Below are 20,317 nucleotides of genomic sequence, written 5' to 3' on the forward strand. Positions count from 1 at the left end.
CCTCACCTTAACCCTTACCCTCGCCCGCCCCCCTCACCTTAACCCTTACCCTCGCCCGCCCCCCTCACCTTAACCCTTACCTTCGCCGGCCCCCCCCCTTAACCCTTACCCTCGCCGGCCCCCCCCCCTTAACCCTTACCCTCGCCGGCCCCCCCACCTTAACCCTTACCCTCGCCGGCCCCCCCCACCTTAACCCTTACCCTCGCCGGCCCCCCTCACCTTAACCCTTACCCTCGCCGGCCCCCCCCTTAACCCTTACCCTCGCCGGGCCCCCCCCCCTTAACCCTTACCCTCGCCGCCCCCCCCCCACCTTAACCCTTACCCTCGCCGGCCCCCCCACCTTAACCCTTACCCTCGCCAGCCCCCCCCACCTTAACCCTTACCCTCGCCGGCCCCCCCACCTTAACCCTTACCCTCGCCGGCCCCCCCACCTTAACCCTTACCCTCGCCGGCCCCCCCCTTAACCCTTACCCTTGCCGGCCCCCCCCCTTAACCCTTACCCTCGCCGGCCCCCCCCACCTTAACCCTTACCCTCGCCGGCCCCCCCCACCTTAACCCTTACCCTCGCCGGCCCCCCCACCTTAACCCTTACCCTCGCCGGCCCCCCCCTTAACCCTTACCCTCGCCGGCCCCCCCCACCTTAACCCTTACCCTCGCCGGCCCCCCCCCTTAACCCTTACCCTCGCCGGCCCCCCCACCTTAACCCTTACCCTCGCCGGCCCCCCCCCCCTTAACCCTTACCCTCGCCGGCCCCCCCCACCTTAACCCTTACCCTCGCCGGCCCCCCCACCTTAACCCTTACCCTCGCCGGCCCCCCCATCTTAACCCTTACCCTCGCCGGCCCCCCCCTTAACCCTTACCCTCGCCGGCCCCCCCCACCTTAACCCTTACCCTCGCCGGCCCCCCCACCTTAACCCTTACCCTCGCCGGCCCCCCCCACCTTAACCCTTACCCTCGCCGGCCCCCCCCACCTTAACCCTTACCCTCGCCGGCCCCCCCCACCTTAACCCTTACCTTTGCCCGCCCCCCCACCTTAACCCTTACCCTCGCCGGCCCGCCCCCCCACCTTAACCCTTACCCTCGCCGGCCCCCCCACCTTAACCCTTACCCTCGCCGGCCCGCCCCCCCACCTTAACCCTTACCCTCGCCGGCCCCCACCTTAACCCTTACCCTCGCCGGCCCCCCCCCACCTTAACCCTTACCCTCGCCGGCCCCCCCCACCTTAACCCTTACCCTCGCCGGCCCCCCCCCCACCTTAACCCTTACCCTCGCCGGCCCCCCCCCCACCTTAACCCTTACCCTCGCCGGCCCCCCCACCTTAACCCTTACCCTCGCCGGCCCCCCCACCTTAACCCTTACCCTCGCCGGCCCCCCCCACCTTAACCCTTACCTTTGCCCGCCCCCCCACCTTAACCCTTACCTTTGCCCGCCCCCCACCTTAACCCTTACCTTCGCCCGCCCCCCTCACCTTAACCCTTACCTTCGCCCGCCCCCCTCACCTTAACCCTTACCTTCGCCCGCCCCCCTCACCTTAACCCTTACCTTCGCCCGCCCCCCTCACCTTAACCCTTACCTTTGCCCGCGCCCCCACCTTAACCCTTACCCTTGCCCGGCGTCTCCCCCCCCCCCCACCTTAACCGTTACCCTTGCCCGGCGTTCCCCCCTGCCCCATCTTAACCCTTACCCTTGTCCGGCATCCCCCCCCACCTTAACCTTTACCCTCACCTGGCATGAACCCCCCTACCTTAACCCTTGCCTGGCATGCACCCCTCCACCTTGGCCCTCACCCAGCGTGCCCCCTCCACCTTAGCACTCGCCCAGCACCCCTGACCTCCACTTTGACCCTTGCCTGGGGCCCCCCTCACCTTAACCTTCGGTTGGCACCCTCTTTGTTCTCTGTCTCTGTGCTTTTCCTTCCCCCTCTCTCCCCAGGGCTTTCCCTCTATCTGCCTGTGGCTGCTGCCCCCTTCTGCAGGGTGTGGTCGTTGCTCAGCCACCCTGAGGACCTTTTGACATTAACCCTGCCCCACTGAGCCCCGTTCTGGGTGGGAGGCCCAGCTGTCAGTGGAGCAGGATCCCCGTGCTGGGTTTCTGCAGGCTCGCTTCACTGGACCGAGCGAGTTTGCGGTGCATCACAAGACCCGCCATAGCGACTTCCGCTCCTTGTGAAACTTGCCTGCCCGGCCGGTGCTCAGAGAGGGACTGATCTGACGGGGAAGTCCCATTATCACCGCCCTCTCAGCTGTCCCTCTGCCCTTCCGCCTGCTTCCTCCTTTGTCATGTGCACCTGCAGTCGGGCCGTCAGTCAGCTGGGTGCTCTGCGGGGACTAAGTGCAGAAGGCAGCTGGGCTGTGGCTCCAGCTCCCGGCAGCCTGACTTTTAAACTGAGCTCTAGGCTGTGTGCTCCGGCCTCCCCAACGGATCCTGTGCCCCGCGTCATCCTGTGGTATCTCGGCGCTAGTGGTGTGCGCGGAGCTCACTGACCTGTTGAGCCCCGTCCTGCTGTCAGCTGAGAGAGTGCCATTCCGTCACAAGTGCTTCGCTCTGACACGGTGATAAACTGACCCCTCTGCGTTCCAGGGCGTTGCAGAAGCAACCTCCAGCAAGCCTGTACAGAGACCGCGAATGTTTGGGCAGAGCCGAGGTAAGTTTTGTTTAATCACTGGCTTGTGTGTCCACTTGGGGTCAGTTCACTCTGGTGAACCCTCCCCAAGACTTGTGTCTTGAGGCTGGGTTTCCAACAGAGGGACTGAAGGCCAACATTGTGAAAATACTTTACTCACTTTTTAAAACGTTTAAGGCCCTGTGTGTGAGTACCGGGGGGGCGGGGGGGGCGTGGTGTGGGAGGTGAATACACCTCATTGTTCGACTGGATATTTGAGGGCCTCCGCATTCTCTCCCTGGCGCAGTAATGCGGTGAGGGTTCAGTAGGTGATAGGTGCGGAGGCAGGGGCAGTAATTCATGCACTCAGGCCGAAGCCCTGCTACTGGTGCTAACCAGTGCTAAAGACTCTGCGGCCTCACTGCTCCTTGGGCCTAGTTTTTGTCATCCCTCGAGCTCAGCCTGCCCCCAAGGTCTTCCTTTCCCTGCCCCACAGACCTTCCTGTCTGTCAGAAACTGCCCTTCCCCCGTGCCCCTCTCCCTATACTTATCCCCTTCCCCGTGTTGCTCTGCCCCTACTCCTGCCCCAGCTCCAACTGCCCTTGCCCCTGGCTACTTTGGATCGCTGGGAACTCCTGGTTTGACCTAGAGGCTCCCCTAATCCTTCCGTGTCACGGGTATGTACACCTGCCGTGACTGCTGGGCCGCCAGCATTGCAGCCTCTGGCCTTGAGCCAGATGAGGACAGCAGTGTGTTAACCAGGGTCACTGGTTTGCCTTTGTTGAGAAATGGCCGCTGTTGGGATGTCTCTCACATTGGAGAACTGATGGTGGTGGTTTGAACTGGGACTGGACAGTGTGAGTATGCCCCTGTCAGGGTGTGTTATGAGTTTACACCACATGCAGCGATGGAGCACAGCGAACCAGGTTCCCAGTAAGACACGTGTTGTCCCGTAGACCCAACATGCTGATTTTAGGGCCCTTATCTCCCTCAAGGTTGAGCTCTGCAAACTGGGACAGGCTTTGCTGGTTTTTGAATCATTTCACAAGACAACTACAGTATGGTCAAGAAATGGTTAAACTGAGAGTAAGTTTGTGCCGGGGTTTAATAGGCTACAAGCGATGATTAAGGGTTTCCTCGACTTGTCTTGCATCTTTCCTGGGTATTTAAGATTGAATGCAATAACATGAGAGTGATACGCCAGAAGCCTGAGCCTCAATTTTGCTGCTTTCCTGAAGGGCAGGAACACTGTCTGTACGGGTCATTATAATCCTGCTCTCTGTGGAGGGAAGAATCCTGTAGGGAATCTAGAGGTACCGGTGTGTGCCTATAAGGCTGCCTGGTAATACCTGTCCTGGTTAAGTGTGCTGCTGACTATTACAGGCCTGTTACTGTGGCAACAGGGTTGGAGGGAGAGAGTAGGGGAATTGCTCCAGATGGGATCACTGCAGGAAGAGGGGATCCAAATCTGCAACTCCACTTGGTATTGGTTTCATGTACCAGTTTAGGTTTAATTCAACTGTACGTTAATGCTCATGGATACAGCCAAACAAAACAGCGTTCCTCTGGGGCCAAGGGCAGAACACAGTACCAACAGTCACACGCAGAGCAAGGCACATATAATTATGCTAGCAGTAAACATATAGTCACAAAAAACATTATAATCTAACCCAAGTCCTCGGTGTCATGTTCAGTAGCTTGATGGTGCCTGGGCTGTTGTCAGCAGGAAGTCCGCAGCGGTCCAATTGTCACGCGCTAGCGCAGCCGCAGATGAACGCAATCCAGCTGCTCTTCTACTTACCCAGCATGCCTGCTGCGCCACCCCGCCACTGGAGTCTCCTCCCCTGGGCGTCTGTGACAGGCGACCCGTGAAACGAGGGCCTGGGTCCGTGGGCTACAACCGAGGCTGCTCAGCTCCCCCGCTGTCGGTCGCACCAGTGAACCAGACCTGCAGCATTCTTCGTCACCAAGATGGAGTGAAAAGCTTGTCTTGCATACCGTTCATGCAGATTAAGTCACTAGCCAGAGCACCGAGGCTGAAGATGGTAAAAGGAAAACAAAGTGTAGAATAAAGTGTAAAAGTTATCGAGGAAGTGCAGTGCAGGTTAATGGAGGAAAGCAATGAAGTTGGGCAGGGCTGCCCTGTCATTGGTCAACACCACCAGCTGCTGGGTCACGTGACCTGGGGTTGATTGAGTGCTTTACTGAAGGGGTCTGAGGTCAAAGTTGAGCTCATCGTCACGAGAACAAGTTCACGTGTTCGCCAATAGAATGAAAAACGTTCTTGCAGCGGCACCGTAGGTACGGAGCGTCATATGAAGCAGCGTTGACAAGAAAGACATAAATACAAATTATTATAAGAAAGAACACGGTTAGAAACAGGAACAAAATCCAGTTCATTTCGGTGCAAAGTGGTCGTAGTGTTGCTAAGCTGTAGTGATTAGTGTTGTGCCGGTTGGTTGAAGGGCAGTAACTGCTCCTGAACCTGGTGGTGTGGGACTTCCAGCTTCTGTACTTTCTGCCTGAAGGCAGCTGCGAGAAGATGGCATGGCCCAGGTGGTGGGCATCTTTTGATCCTGCCACCCGCAGTAATCCAGGAGCTTTTTGAAGTTCCGCCGCCCTGCCCCCCCGGTACTCACTAGATTACACTGATTGACACTTCAGCATTGTCTTGCTTTAAAATCTTCATCCTTGTTTTCAGACTCTTTCATCCTTTAGCCCTCTCTGTCTCCGACAGTTTGCCGTGCACTGGGATCTGATGTCACTGGCTAGCTTCTTATCTCACTGTTATCACTCTTGAACATACCCCTCACATGCTAAGAGATGAACAGATCTCCCAGTCCACCTTGTCATGGCAGTTGCACCTGTCTACCTGCACTGAAACTGTAGCAGTAACACTGCACTCTGCTCTCTCCTACCTCAGTGATGATCTGTTTGGATGACTCGGAAACAAAAGGTTTCTACTGTATTTTGGTACATCTTCAAAGTACATTTATTGTCAAAGTATGCAGCCTTGAGATTTGTCTCCTTACGGGCAGCCTCACAACAAGAAACTGGAAAGAGCCTATTTAAAAAAAAAGATTTACCAAACAGCCAATGTGCAGAGAGGGAGAGAGAGAGAGGAAAAAAACACATCATGCAAACAGTAAAAGCAAGCAGCAGCAGCATTCAGAGTGAAAGTGAGTCTGTAGAAACAAAGCCTAGAGCAGTTGGTGCCAGCCACAGCCTCCGCCTCAGTGCCGCGTGGAGTGGAATAAATGTCGCGGAGTAGCGAGCAGAACGAACCCGACCTTCGCCTTCGGTCCCAGCACCCTGCCTTTTCATTCCATCCAGCCTGGCATACAAATCATCCAAGCATCAGGTTGTCCCTTGCACTGGGACCTGGGCTCTGTCAGCAACGATACGCTGTGGACCTGGACCTTTTTTTTTTTGTTGCTGTTTTGTGCAATGGTGATCTGGGTAGACTAGCGCTGCGGCCTGTGGTTAGCAAGAGACGCAGCGCTGGTTTGAGCTGAACTGAACCTGCCGAGGCTCCTCCAATGTCTTTGAGATCTGGTGTTTTGTATTCTGTGGTTTTTCCCTTTCTGGGGATCTCTTTCCATTTGCGTGATTTGTTTTTCTGTGTGTTGGAGGTTTGATATTTTTCTTTGAAGATGTTCCATGGTTTTCTTTGTTTTGTGGCTGACTGTGGTGAAGACGAATCTCAGGGTTGTTTACTGCTTACAGACTTTGATAATAATAAACATCCTAATTGTATCTGATTCTACCATTACCTCCATAGCACGTTCCAGACATCAGCCGTTCTCATAAAAAAAATGTACCCCTCAAATCTCCTCAAAAACACCTTTCACTCATCTTAAAAAATGTCCTCTTGTTTTTGAATCATGAAAAAACAGTTACTTCCTCAATTATCTCAGATTTAATCCTATTGCCATTGGCATTTGTTCGTACAGCTCTCTGAGCTCCAAGTGCTCCTGCCCCCACCCTAAACCCCTCCACCAGCCCATCTGGAAATACCTCCTGAACTCTGTGCAATCTCCCGCAGAGACTGCTCAAACTTTTCTTAGTGGTGCTCCAGGGAATTGCCTTGCCATGCTAGAAGGACTGTGCAGAGGCACGTTGGCAGTGGTATGAAGAAGAGGTGAGGGACTTTGAGCTCAGTGCAACCTTGGGTTAACATCTAGGCGTCATCTGATGGACTGCTGGCTAGTGGTGTACGGGCATCAGCACTGGACTTTGAGGCGAATGGTCATGGTTTGAATTCGGCCGGTTCCTTGCACGCTTTCCATCTGTGCTGGGCTGAGCGTCAAGCTCGCAACTTGCCCTCGTTTTAAAAAAAAGGTCAAATGGCAAAAACTGGAAATGTGACACAACGACATCAATCCCTGAGAGAAGCGAATGGTGTGTTGAGGCTTGAAGCAAGTTCACAGGAAGCTGAAATGTCCACAGTCATTCGTCATAAATTTAGTATGATTCCATGCAGTCTATTTTCAAAGTTCAAAGTAAATTTATTATTAAAGTACATATGTCACTGTATACAGCCCTGAGATTCATTTTCTGAGGATGTTCTCAATAAATCCATAATATAATAATAGCCATAATAGAATCAATGAAAGACCACACCAACTTGGGCATTCAACCATTATGCAAAAGACAACAATCTGTGCAGGTACAATAATAAGAAGCAATAAATATTGACAATGTGAGATGAAGAGGCCTTGAAAGTGAGTTAATAGGTTGTGGGAACATTTCAATGATGGGGCAAGTGGAATTGTCCTCCTTTGGTTCAAGAGCTGGATGGTTGAGGGGTAGTAGCGGTCACCGCCTGAACCTGGTGGTGTGAGTCCTGAGGCTCCTGAAGCCTCAGCATAGTTAAGAGTAGTTCCTTCTGTTCTGGTCACCACTCTACAGAATGATGTGATTGCACCGGAGAGACTGCTGAAAAGGTCCACCGGGCTGCTACCTGGACTGGAAGACTTCAGATATCGGGAGGGATGGTTGGGCTGGACTTACTTGCCCCGGAGTGAACGGGGCTGAGAGAGCGATCTGATAGAGGTGTATCAAATAAGGAGCAGAGATAGGGTAGATCGTTAGTACCTATTTCTCATGGGGGGGGGTCAAAAACAAGAGGGTATATTTTTAAGATGAGCGAAAGGAATTTTTAAAGGGATTTGAGGGGTAAGCTTTCATGGCAATGGTTGATGTCTGGAACATGCTGCGGGGGTAATGGTGGAATCCGATACAACTAGAATGTTTCAAAGGTTCCAAGTATGTTTATTGTCAAAGTCTGTGTGCAGTATACAATCCTGAGATTCATTTTCCCCATAGACAGCCACAAAACAGAGTAAACCATGGAACCAGTTCAAAGAAAAACATCAAACCCCCAACGCACAGGAAAAGCCCCAAAACACGCAAATGGCAAGAAAAGAGAAAGAAGGGGGAAAACACAGGATACAAAACATCAGATCACAAAGGCATCGGAAGAGTCTAGGTAGATTCAACTCGGTTCAATGCAACGCTGCGTCCCTCGCTATTCGCAGACCGCGGTGCTGGTTGCACAAAACAGCAACCAGAAAGGGAGCGTCCAGAAACCAGAAACACATCTGGGCAAACTGCAAGAGTCTGTTCCACAAGCTGTGTCGATTAAACCTTGCCCGAGATCTGTAAACTCCAGCATCATCCTCTGGCAGTATTGTGCAAGAGAGGGAGAGAGAGAGAGAGAGAGAGACTGTTCTTACGTCGGCATCTTCCTCCCAGAGCGTCGAGCAAGAGGGAGAGAGAAAACATTTGTACATCAGCACCTTCCTCCGGGAGCAGAGAGAGAGAGACTGTACATGCACGTAGAGAGCACAGAACACCCACTCGCCTACCGCTCTAGTCTTCGTTGATTTCAATCTTCAACGCTTTAATCAGCGGGATCAGCAAGAAATGGAGTTGATTATGGGCTCTCCAGGCTTCTTGGCTGCACGCTTCACTCGAAACCTTGCCTGAGAGAGGTTCGTTCCATGGAGACAGCAAAGCGCCAGGTTGCTCAGTCAGCCAAAATGTAAATCACAGGCTCCGGCCGTAGCAGAGCCACGTTTGAAAGAAGAAGGTGAAGTAAAGGAAGTGAAAGAAGTTTCGTGAACCACCTGAAGGAGGCTGCCTTTGGCTGCGTTATTCGCTGGCTCCTTCTCCCTTCCCGAAGGCATTCAAATTGACTTTTAAACAGGCAAGGCATAGAAGGATGTGAACCTACTGAGGGCAAATAAAATCAGTGTAGATGGGTAAACATGGTCAGGATGAATAGTCTGCTTCAGTGCTTTCTGACTCTGTGTGTTCCTGTGCTTGATCGTCACATTGCAGTGAGTAAATCACTCAAAGAGGGCTCTTCCCATGTCTGCACATGGTCAAGTGGGAAGTGTGTGGGAGATTCCATGGTATTCCCATTACCGTAACCATTAAAAAAAACCCCATGTAAATATTGATTGACCTTTGAACATCAGGAAGTCATGAGTTTGAGCAAACAAGTGGAATCTTTGCTGAAGTGCATACAGGATCAAACAAGACAGCCACAATGACATTAACACACTTCTCCTATTACCAGGAACCCTTTCCGATAATCAGCTGTAAGTCGTGTCTCCATACAATGCACTGCATTCTCACAGATTGTGGAAAGGTACAGTGTTGAGCTGCTGAACGTTGACAGTGCCAGTAGAATTGGTTTCCGTTTGACCCACATTAAACTTCCAGGTTGGATTGTTTCTTGGAGGGCATGAGTTAATGTATTTAGCAGGAGCTGCCTTTGCATTATGTTTTAAGGCACTGCATCTTAACATGAATGAAGTCATTTGCTGGCCAGATTTAACTGTTTATTGGCAGCTGGTCAAGAAGGCTGTGCTTCCAGTTCTGGGGAAGATGGTTGGACCTGCGCTCAGCAGATGTGAGATGTTCGATCAGTCGTTGAGTGGGAAAAGTTGGACAAAATATCCTCCCACTGTGTCCATTGGGGTTGGTTTTACAGTTAAACATTTAGTGGAAGGTTGAACACTGGCCTGGTGCCTGTTTTACTTCAACGTGGTCACCTTTCCCAGAGTGAATTTTGAGAACGGCTTGTGTTGCATCCCCCTGGGACCAACCTCCCCCGCGCGAGTTGCACCCGCGTATCTAGCGCGGTTATTGTGTGTTGTGCTGGTGAAGTTGTGTCCCTCCTCACGCAGTGATGTTTCATTGGGGCAATGCCCATGTTGGTCCACAAAACACTGTGGTGAGCCACAGTGGTTATGTCAGACTGGGAACCCACTACAGTAATCCGTCCTGTGCTCCTCAACTTCAGAAGAGGTTTACCAAGACACCCTCTCTGGATTAGAGGGCATGAGCTACGAGGAGAAGTTGGACAAACTTGGTCTGTTCTCTCTGGAGGCTGAGGAAAAGTTTAATATTGAGAGGCATGGATAGACTGCTGGAATCTCCCCCCACCCCCCCAAAGGGTCTAATACTGTCTAATACTAGGGAGCAAGTCTTATGAAGTCGGAGGGGGAATAATTAAAAGGAGATGTGTGGGGCCAGTTTTTTTTAGTTGCACAGAGAGCAGTGGGTGCCTGGAATACCCTGCCAAGAGTGGTGGTGAAGACAGATACAATAGAAGTGTTTAAGATGCCCTCAGATAGGCATACGAGTGTGCAAGGAATGGAAGGATGTGAACCATGCACAAGCAGAAGGAATTGGGTGTCCATTAGCATAATTATTTTGGCACAACAGTGTGGACTGGAGGGACTTTTCCCGTGCTGTACTGCTCTGTGTAATGCAGTAACCTGACCCTGTGACGTTTTCCACTGGGCCTACGACAACTTTGATCTGCGTCCCCATGCCTCCCTCTCTCCCCAGTACCTGCAAGGTATTGGACTGTGGCCTGCCGATCATCCCACCTCTGGCCTCCAGCTCTCCATCGGCCAAAGACAGAAGGCTCACGGGCCCCAAGTTCACCAACAGCCGCTTTTTCCCGGGCCCCCATTTTCCTGCTGGTGGGCCCCGTTGAGGATTAAGGATCAGCAGAGGGCTGTGATGGACACGGACACTGCACACTGTACAGTGATGTTGTGGTTTGGCTTTGACCACGACGCAGTGCTTTGACTAGGGGAATGGCGATGCACCCTGGACATTCATGGTTGTGGTTGGACCTTTTTTTTTGCTGGATGAGAGCGATTATTGAGGGCTTTGTTTGATTCGGCAGAGGCCCTTTGACGCTGACATTCTGCAGTTCATTGGGCCTCACTCGCTCTTTTGGAGAAACGCCATGGGTTCGAGACCTTGTATTTAAAACGGAGGGGTTAATAGGTTCTTGATTAGGACCAGAGGGCACAGCCTCAGAGGAGAAAGAGGTCCCTTTAGAACAGAGATGAAGAGGAATTTCTTTAGCCATCGGGAGGTGAATCTGGGGGAATTCATTGCCACAGACAGCTGTGGAGGCTCAGTCACTGCATATATTTAAGATGGATGTTGATGGGTTTTTGATTAATAAGGACATCAAATGTTGCACGGAGAAGGTAAGAGGATGGGGTTGAGAGGGAAAATGTATCGGCCACAATTGAATGGTAGAGCAGACTCGATGGGCTAAATGGCCTAATTCTGCTCCTAGTGTACCTAGGGAGTGATGATGCTTGCTTACTTTGCACTATTTATTAAATTTTTTGCACTACTTAAAGTCATAGAAAAGTGCAGCACTTGTATGTATTAAATAGTTAAGTTATATGTATTTGCTGTAATTCCGTTTTTTTTATTATTATGTATTGAATTGTACTGCTGCAGCAAAAGCAACAAATTTTACGACATGCTGGTGATACTAGATCTGATTCTGATGTTCTCTGGACATTCATGGCTGCTTGGGCCTGTTTCTTGCTGTATAACAGTGATACCAAGGACCTTGTTTGGTTCAGCGGAGTCTCTTTGACACTGTTATTGCTGAAGTTTATTGGGCCGCTCTCGTGAGGTGGTATGACATGAGTTCCAGTCCCACTCCAGGAACATCAGGAATCAGAAGCAGGAGTTGGTCATTCCTGACGTTGTAGCTGGCCACGCTTCTAAAGCTAAGGAGCTGGAGAAATGAATAAATCTTCCTTTCCTTCCCATATGCCTGGCTTTTCTGATTCTCAGCTGGCTTTGGGCTTGGTCACAGAGTCAGTTGGACTTCTGGCCTTGAGGATAGGAGAAGGTGGGGGTGGTTGTAAATCCCAACTCTCTGTGGTCAGTGGGTAGGGCTGTGAGCAGTTGGACAGTATAAACTTATGGAAATAGGAGGCCACTCAGCCCCTCAAGCCCGCCTTGCCATCCAGTGCATTCATGGCTGGTCCATTTTGTGCTCATTCTCCAGAGCCCTCAGTTTCCTGCTCTTTCAAACATTTATCTGTCTCTGTTGCAGCCTCCAACCCCCTAGGGTAGAGAATTCACCGCACCCTGTGAGAAACATTTCCCACGCACCCCAGGTTTTAAATACCATCCCCTTGTCCTGTAACTATGACCCTTCATTTGAGACAAGCAGAATCATCTCAACATCTATGCTGTCATGTCCCCTTAAGATCTAACAGCCAATTTGCTGGACCCGTTGAAGGTTGCAAACCAAAATGTTGGCAATTCTTTTACCCCACAGATGCTGCTCGATCCAATGACTTCCTCCAATAGTTTTTTGCTCCAGATTCCAGCATCTGCAACATGTTTCGTGAGGATCTCCACTTATTTTTGTAAATTACAAAGAGCATAGATCTATGTTCTTTGAAGCGGAGGTTGGTAGGTTCTTGATTAGTAAGGGTGTCAAAGGTTACAGGGAGAAGGCAGGAGAATGGGTTGAGGGGGATAATAAATCAGCCATTGCAGAATGGTGGGAAAGACTTAATGGGCCAAATGGCCTGATTTGGCACCTGTGGTCATTATCTTTTTAAACTGCTCATGATAAGACAACCTACTCCCCCCAGGAATTAACCTATGAATCTGTTGGACTTCTTCCAAGGCTTCTTAAATAAGGGGAATGGCACTATAAGGTAGAAGGTTGATTAGTTGTGGGGTGCCGTGAGCATCTCCTGGCCCTCATTCAATCTGTGCACCCTAAGTGGCCCCATTCTTGGAGGATGCCAATGTTGAGTGTGCTGGGGGTGGTGGAAGCCTCCAGATCTCCTGGAGCAGTTGAGTGAAAAGGCAAGGCTGATATAACCCAAAACCATGAAGAAAGGGAAGGGTGAACACCAGCCCTTAAACCACATAAACTTCGTTTTTGTGGGATCTATCAGAATTTACTCTAAAATTCTGGATAATGGACACGTTTCAATAGCTGTGTAACAGGAGAAAAAAAGAGGAAGCTCTATTGTCATTTTGTAGGCTCATCCTTAAAGTAATCTTTTAGATTTTGCAGATCTTAGTTATAATTTCGTAAGTGCTTGGCTGCTGAGCGGAAGAAGAACTTCTATTGAAACAGGCTTCTGTTTGCAGGTGTTTGGACTCTGTCATCTCTGAGTTTCTGGCAAAATCCTATTTCGTTCTGGCAATCAATTGGAGAGGGTGGGCGCTCGAGAGAGGTCAACCCCCCTCCCCCACCAATCCCCTTTTGGCCTTGCCTGACATTGGTGTGTAATTCAGATTCTTGTGTGCAGTGCTGGAAGTTCACACTGGAAAGAGGAAGTTGAGGACAATCATCACTGCCTGTCAACACATCCTGAAACACAAAAGCCTTTTGAGCCCTTTGAAGTGTGCGCGGTATTGCAATCTAGAAGAAACTATCACGCTGAAGCAAGTTGGACGTGAGACAATAGCAGCCCTTCCCTGGATGAAGACAGAGGAGTGGACCTCTTCATTCAGAGAGCCACCACAGGTAAAGTGGACGGAACTGGAATCTTTGTGCATTGTGTGGTTCAATTTTCTTATCCAGTCCAGTTCAATTTACCTCTGCAATGGTGTGCTCCGTGCTGGAGATACGATGTAGACTCCAATGTACTTAAGCCAGATCCTATCTGTATCTTTAAAGCAATGAATCTCTGCAGTGACACAGGGAGATGTAACAGGTCAGTACAGACAGATAGCAGAGGAACTGAGGCTTATTGGGTACAAGTGATCTCTTGAAGGGGATGTCTTTGATTGGCTGTGATATCCCTGAGACAATCCACCCCCTCAGTCACAGAGCCATACGCCATGGTGATTGAATCAAATGGATGCATTGTTATGATTGGATTTCAGGTCAGAGGCTGGGTCTCTTCTGAGATTGGTTAGGGCAACGCTCATCTCTGACGTTTAACCTTAGAAATGGACGATACTGGTTGTGTGTAATAATATTTTGGGTATAATAATCACTGAATGAGTTGTTGTCGCTTTAAAACTCTGTTCCTGAATGCCTGCCTTGCTCGGATGAATGGAGGAACTGAATCTGGGCTGAATACTGAGGGTATCTCCCACAACAGTACCTACTCCTACATGGGCACGATTCTGGTAGACACTGTCAGGAATAGAATCCTGGCTGTTTTGCCCCATCTTGCTCCCATAGTCTTGATCTTCAAGGCCAATTATGATAAGACTGGGAGCAACATTAGACCATTCAGCCGTTGAGTCTGTTCTGCCATTCAATCATGGCTGATTACAGATGTTCTCTTTCATCCATGGATCAGTGGGCTTGGCAGCAGCTCAGACCCAAAACCAAGATGTTTCTAGCCTCCTAAGATAGGTGCTGGAGTTGGAAACAATAAATTGCGTGGATTTATAAACGTTAGAAGCCATTTAACACAGAAGGGTGTTATAACCTAGAATGGACTTGAAGGGATTAGCATCCATATGGAAGTTCAAAGGTCATTTTCCATATACTTGAGGCTAAGGCTCATTTTTGTAGGAAGGTGATTGTTACTGGATGCAGCCAAGGGCCTGGATCATTGATATAGAGCTGAGAGTTCAAATCTCACTGAAGCAGCTGCGAAATTTAAATTCAAGTAATTTTAAAAATATGGAATATTCTTTTAGGTTTTTTTTAAAGGAAAATCTGGTCTTGGTAACTAATGTAACCCATCTGATTCACTGGGGCCTACCTTGACTGATGTATCCCATATATGATGGCAAGCCTAACGCGCTCGACAATAGCTGTCCTCTCAGTTCAAGGGCAGCCAACGCTGGAGAATCAGTGGCTGGTGACGCCGACAATTTGTGAATGAGTAGTTGAATGTCTGGGGTCGGGCCGCAAGATCACTGTAAACCATCTGAGGTTACTGATATGTGGACTTCCAGATGTGTCAGAATCAACTTGCTCTCCATGGGTGTCTCCCTCAACATAGTGAGGATTGGCAGTGTGGTGTGGCCACATAATCCCTCTGTGCTGATGCAGTGGGGTGGGAACAGGGAGAACAAGCCCTGCCCATAAAACCCCTTGAATGAAAGCTTCAACAGCTGACTAAGCCTAATTTTGTTCGTAGACAGACTTTGAGCATGTCTTTTGATAACTTGGATTTGGTTGCCTTCCAGACTGTTAGAAGACTAACAGGCATCTAAGCTTATAAACACCACACAAAAAAAGACACTTGAATATTCCCAGCTGCTGCCGCCATGTGCAAACCCAAGAGTACTCAGCATATCTTGAACAGATCTTTTGTGCAATTAAGAATTCCTGATCTCCCAGTCTACCTCACTATGGACCATATTTCACTGGCTGTTCTAGTACAATGACCATGATAAAGTTAGACTTCCTCTGTAACTGTAACACTATATTCTGCATTCTATTTTCCTTTTGTATTGCCCCAATGTACATAAATGTGTAATGATCTCTGGATGGCCTGCATCGCTTTTCACTGTATCTCAGTACAAGTGTCAGTAGTAAACCAGTTACCAAATCTGGTGCTGAATCTCCAGATACAGTTGCCGAAAGTTAGAAATGGAGCCTCTAACATTTTCCAGTAAGTCTAAAACTGGACTGATGGCTTAATGACCACCTACGGCCTTGTAAGGTTTGTATGATTTTAATCACACCGACCTTCCAAGGCTTGAAGTGCATTGCTGTCATGATATTTTAATACCAAAGTATTTGAAATGACTTAAAAATCACACCTCACTACCTTCATACAAGCATTGCCTTTTCACATTTGTAACTGGCACATGAATTTGCATCAAAAAGCAATCTTAATCATTGGCAACTTTGCATTCACTCTGTGTGATACTGCACTGGACTTTCACTCCCTTGAATGTTAATCTCCTCTCAACTTTTGTACTTTGGGTTTACTGGAGGTGATTGGCCTGGCAGCAGTTTGGTAATACATTAAAACCTCAGTTTAGCTGCAGTAACAAAGGATGGATATTGTATTCTGGACTTCTGACCCATCATGAGCTCTGAATTAATCCTTTTTATGATACATAATTAAATCTTAAGGGAGTTTTCATTTCAGTAACAGCAGTCTCATCGCCAGATGTTTTAAATCCTTTCTTGCTTAAGGCAGCTTTTAAAAAATTACTTTGGTATTGGGATACATTTTGAAAGTATCCACAGACAGAATTAGCAGTGAGTAAGGAGGCCAACTGTGGATTGTGTCAAGGAAGCCTGTAAAAGACACATTATTTGTTAAGGACAGATTGTGTGGAGACAGATTCTTTGAAATGATGAGTGAGGGGAAATGTGGTTGATGTAATATATGGAGTTTTCAAATGCATTTGATACAGTGCCTCATTGTAGGCTTGTTGCCAAGGTTGAACCTTGAGGAATCGAGGGGTAGGGATTGTTGTGCCATCATGGATGGAAGTGTGGTAAAGAAACAAAAAAGAATGTGGAAGAGTCATGTTATTTTTAGTGTGGGAGAGACATGTACAGCAGAGGTCTCCAGCTTTATAAACAGAGCCGCAGGAAATGAGCAGAAAAAGTCCGAGAGCACCAATAAATCACTAGCTCACTCACCCACTCCAGGGAAATGACGACGTTTCAGGCCAAGACTCTTCTTCAGGACTGGAATGGAGGAGAGAGGATGCCAGAATAAAAAAAGAAGTTGGGGGGTGGGGGAGAGGGGAAGAAGAACTAGCTGGAAGATGATGCATGAAGCCAGGTGGATATGAAAGACAAAGTGCTGGAGAGGAAGGAATCTGATAGGAGAGGAGAGTGGACCATAGGAGAAAAGGAAGGAGGAGAAGGACCAGAGGGAAGTAATATGCAAGAGGCAAGAGGGCAGAATGGAGAATAGAAGGGGAGGGAATTGTTAACCAGAAGGAGAAATTGACGTTCATGCGTCAGTTTGGAGGCTACCCAGACAGAATTTAAGGTGTTGCTCCTCACTGTTTCAGCTACAGTTGGAGAACAGGGTCCCGTTCCAGGAGAGGCACTTTGTAATATTTTGACTGTTTCCCAAAGTGCTCCCATTATTTGTTTTCCCTGTAAGCACTGTTTGTTCCAATGAAGGTGACAATCTAGATTAGTATCTGCACTGGGAGCTATCTTGTAAATTACCCATGAGTTGTCCCCCCCATCGGCACCTGGGTCCTGTTGATTGAACGAAGGGCAGAGTGAGGAGCAGGCCCTTTGCAAATTAAACTCAATCTCCTCAGCTGTACGTAATCCATATCTCTCCATTCCCTGCATAACAAGTATCTTAACAACCTCTTCAGTGTCACTATTGTATCTGGTTCCACCACTCCTCTGGCAGCCTGTGTTTAAAGCAAAAACTTTCCATTTCTCAGCTTAAATGCATGTCCTCTGTTACTTGATATTTCTACCCTGGGGATAAAGATTCTGACTGGTTACCCTATCCCAGAATTAGGTAAGTTTCTGGCAGGTCTCCCCTCAGCCTCTGCCGCGCCAGAGAAAACAACGCAAGTTTGTCCAACCTCCCCTGGTCGCTTGTACTCTGTAATCCAGGCAACATCCTGGTAAACATCTGCACCTTCTCCAGAGCCTCCACATCCTTCCTATAATGGAGGTGACCATAATCACCCATGATACTCCCAAGTACGGCCTAACCAAAGTACCATCCAGCAGCAACATGACTCCCTGACTTTGCACTCAGCGCCGTGACCAATGAAGGCCGGCGTGCCAGATGCCTTTCTACCCGTGTAACCACTTTCAGGGAGCTCTGGACTTCAACCCTTAAGATTCACACTGACAGTAGCCAATGGTGTTTCATTCATTTGACAACCGAACCGAAAGCCGATCGGTTCTCTGCTGTGTTTCAAGACCATACGCGTTCCTGTTTTTGCAATTTAGCTCTCCGTTAAGACAGTGGTATCCATTTTAACACCTGGTTTTGTTTTCCCTCAGTGTGATGATCAGTGAGAATAGAAATGCCTTATGTGGATCGATACAGCCGTGTCTGTGGGTTCTTGGACATTGAGGAGGTGGAAGGCAGCGGGAAGTTTCTGCGGCGGTACTTCATCTTGAACACATCAGACAATGCACTCTTCTGGTACATGGATAACCCGCAGGTACGTGTGCCCTACCGTCAGCTATTTGTAGTGTGGTAATGTTTTGATAAAACGGAGGGAGGAGCTTTTTGAGCGCTGTTTTGTGTGGCCTGGCTTTCTGTACTTTGTGGTTACCGCTTGCCTTCATCTAGGCTAGTGACCTGAAGATCTGAAAATTTGCCCCCTCTGTTCTAAGCAAAGCACATGGTGTAGTGATTTAAGCTGTTTGAACTCTTTAGGTTCATGGACATAAAAGGAGCCACATTTTAGGTTTGCACTTTATTGCACATGCATTGTTTTGTTAACTGTTTAGTACGTATGAGAGTACTCGTTCTTGATGTCTTAATGCTCCCATTTCTGCTTAATTAAATTTCTTGCCTAGAGAAGGATTTAGTGGAAGTTCCCGTGGTGGATCTTTTCCACAGGGGGCAACTAGAGCAAAGACTAAATGCAATTTTTGTTTACCAGAAGTAGGAGAGTGTTCAGCACTTGACCCCTTTCAAGCCCTAGCCGGCCAGCTCTCCCGTCCATTCTGCTCTCCAATGGACATTAAATTGGACTACATCCGACTCCAGTGAAATACTCGGCGGGAGTACAGAAACGGACGTGATCGCGGACACCGCCGTTCAGCTATTTATTTATGTAACAGCTTTTCCCCCAAGCCATTGCAATACCAACCTACTGCCCTCTCCTGTGCCTATTGTCTTGTTGATTATTTATTGTAATGCCTGCACTGTTCTGTGCGCTTTATGCAGTCCCGGGTAGGTCTGTAGTCTAGTGTAGTTTTTGTGTTGCTTTACGTAGTTCAGTGTAGTTTTTGTATTGTTTCATGTAGCACCATGGTCCTGAAAAACATCTTGTTTTTACTGTGTTTTGTACCAGCAGTTATGGTTGAAATGGCAATAAAAAGTGACTTGACTTGACTTGGTTTCTGCTGTGTGAGATCGTTCCTGGCCTAACTTTTTAAGCCTCCTTATCCTTCGCTGGGCTTAGTTTGTACATAACAACCAGCGTCCGGTTTAAAATGATTAATTGAGCTCTCATCTGGAGTGCCGTGTGCAGCTATGAACCCTTCATCTTAGGTGGATGTGAAGGCGGTCTGTTCGTTCAAGGTCCAAAAAACACTTGGTCAGTTCATCCTTTTAAGTCTCTGAATCCCAAGAAGTTCCAGCCAATTTTCATGAGAGGAAGAGAGTGGATATTTGGGAAAAAAAAATGCTTGCGGCAGAGAGCAGGGCAATGGATTAGTTTGGAATCACTGTATGGAAGATGTCAAATTTTGTACTATTAAATTCTGAGAATATAAACGTTGCAAAGTCAATGCTTAGTAGTCTTTATTGAGATCATGCAACCAACTGCAGAGCATCACCATATCAACTAACCCTGCCTGGTTGATACATAGACACTCCATTAAAGCTTTGCAATGAACGGGTCCTCATTGTCCTCTGGTCCCTCTCTCTACCAATTTCATCACTATTCATTGAAGCATTAAAATAACCCAGTGGAAGAACATTATAATTAAAGTTTCAGAGCATTTTGCAGATCGTTTATTGGAGGAAAAGGTAACCAGATGATTTGGATCTTTTAAAGCTTAGAAGAGTTTGTTTCAAAAATACAAGATCCTGAGGTGTCTTGACACACGTGTTGAGGAGCTTTTGTATGAGAATCTGGACCTAGGGGTGTCACTTTAAAAGTGAGTGATCACCTGTTTGAGGTAGATAGTTCATTTCTTCTCTCAGAAGATCATGAACCTGTACGATTCTCTTCCTTCAAAGGGTTGTGGAAGCAGTCACAGAGGGTCACAAAATGGGCCCTTCAGCCCAAGTTGTCCATGTTGACCCTATCTAGATTAGAGCCATTTGGTTGCACTTGGCCCATATCCCTCAAAATCAGGGGATCCCAACATTTTTATGCCATGAACCCTTACCATTACCCAAGGGAACCATGGACTCCAGATTGGGAACCCCTGCTCCAGACCTCATACCTGTCCAAATGTTATTTAAATGTTGTTACTGTACCCGCCTGAACCATTCCACGTCCCAACCACCTTCTGTATGAAGTTGCCCTTTTGCTTCCCTTTTAAATCTTTCCCTCTTTCACCTTAAGCCTATATCCTCTAATTTTGGGTTTGCTTTCCTTGGGGGTAAGGACTGCATGCATTCACCTTATCTATGGCCCTGAAGATCTTAGACATCTCAACAAGGTCACCCACCCCAGTTACCTTCGCTCAAAGGAATAAAGTCCTAACCTGCCCAACCAGTTGCTGCCTTCTAGTCCTGGCAATGTTCAAGGAGATCCCATTGAACTGAAAAGAGTGCAGATGTAATTTAAGGATGCTGC

The 20,317-nt window shown here is 48.6% G+C and overlaps 1 protein-coding gene across 5 annotated transcripts in view; it reads left to right on the top strand.

Moving 5' to 3' along the window:
• Positions 1–20,317, top strand: part of LOC140201783 (pleckstrin homology domain-containing family A member 2-like) — a 131,424-nt gene that overhangs the window by 16,736 nt on the left and 94,371 nt on the right. For 3 of the 5 annotated variants that reach the window (XM_072266470.1, XM_072266468.1, XM_072266466.1), the window contains one exon: positions 17,835–17,998. In XM_072266470.1, the coding sequence (XP_072122571.1) occupies positions 17,858–17,998 (141 nt within the window). In that variant the 5' untranslated portion in view covers positions 17,835–17,857. Of the gene's footprint in view, positions 1–2,225; positions 2,645–13,131; positions 13,440–17,834; positions 17,999–20,317 lie in introns of those variants that run through there. The other 2 variants (XM_072266467.1, XM_072266469.1) reach the window with 2 other exon arrangements.

The sequence above is a fragment of the Mobula birostris genome, chromosome 8 (genome assembly GCF_030028105.1).
Source record: "Mobula birostris isolate sMobBir1 chromosome 8, sMobBir1.hap1, whole genome shotgun sequence".
NCBI classification, from domain to species: Eukaryota; Metazoa; Chordata; class Chondrichthyes; order Myliobatiformes; family Myliobatidae; genus Mobula; species Mobula birostris.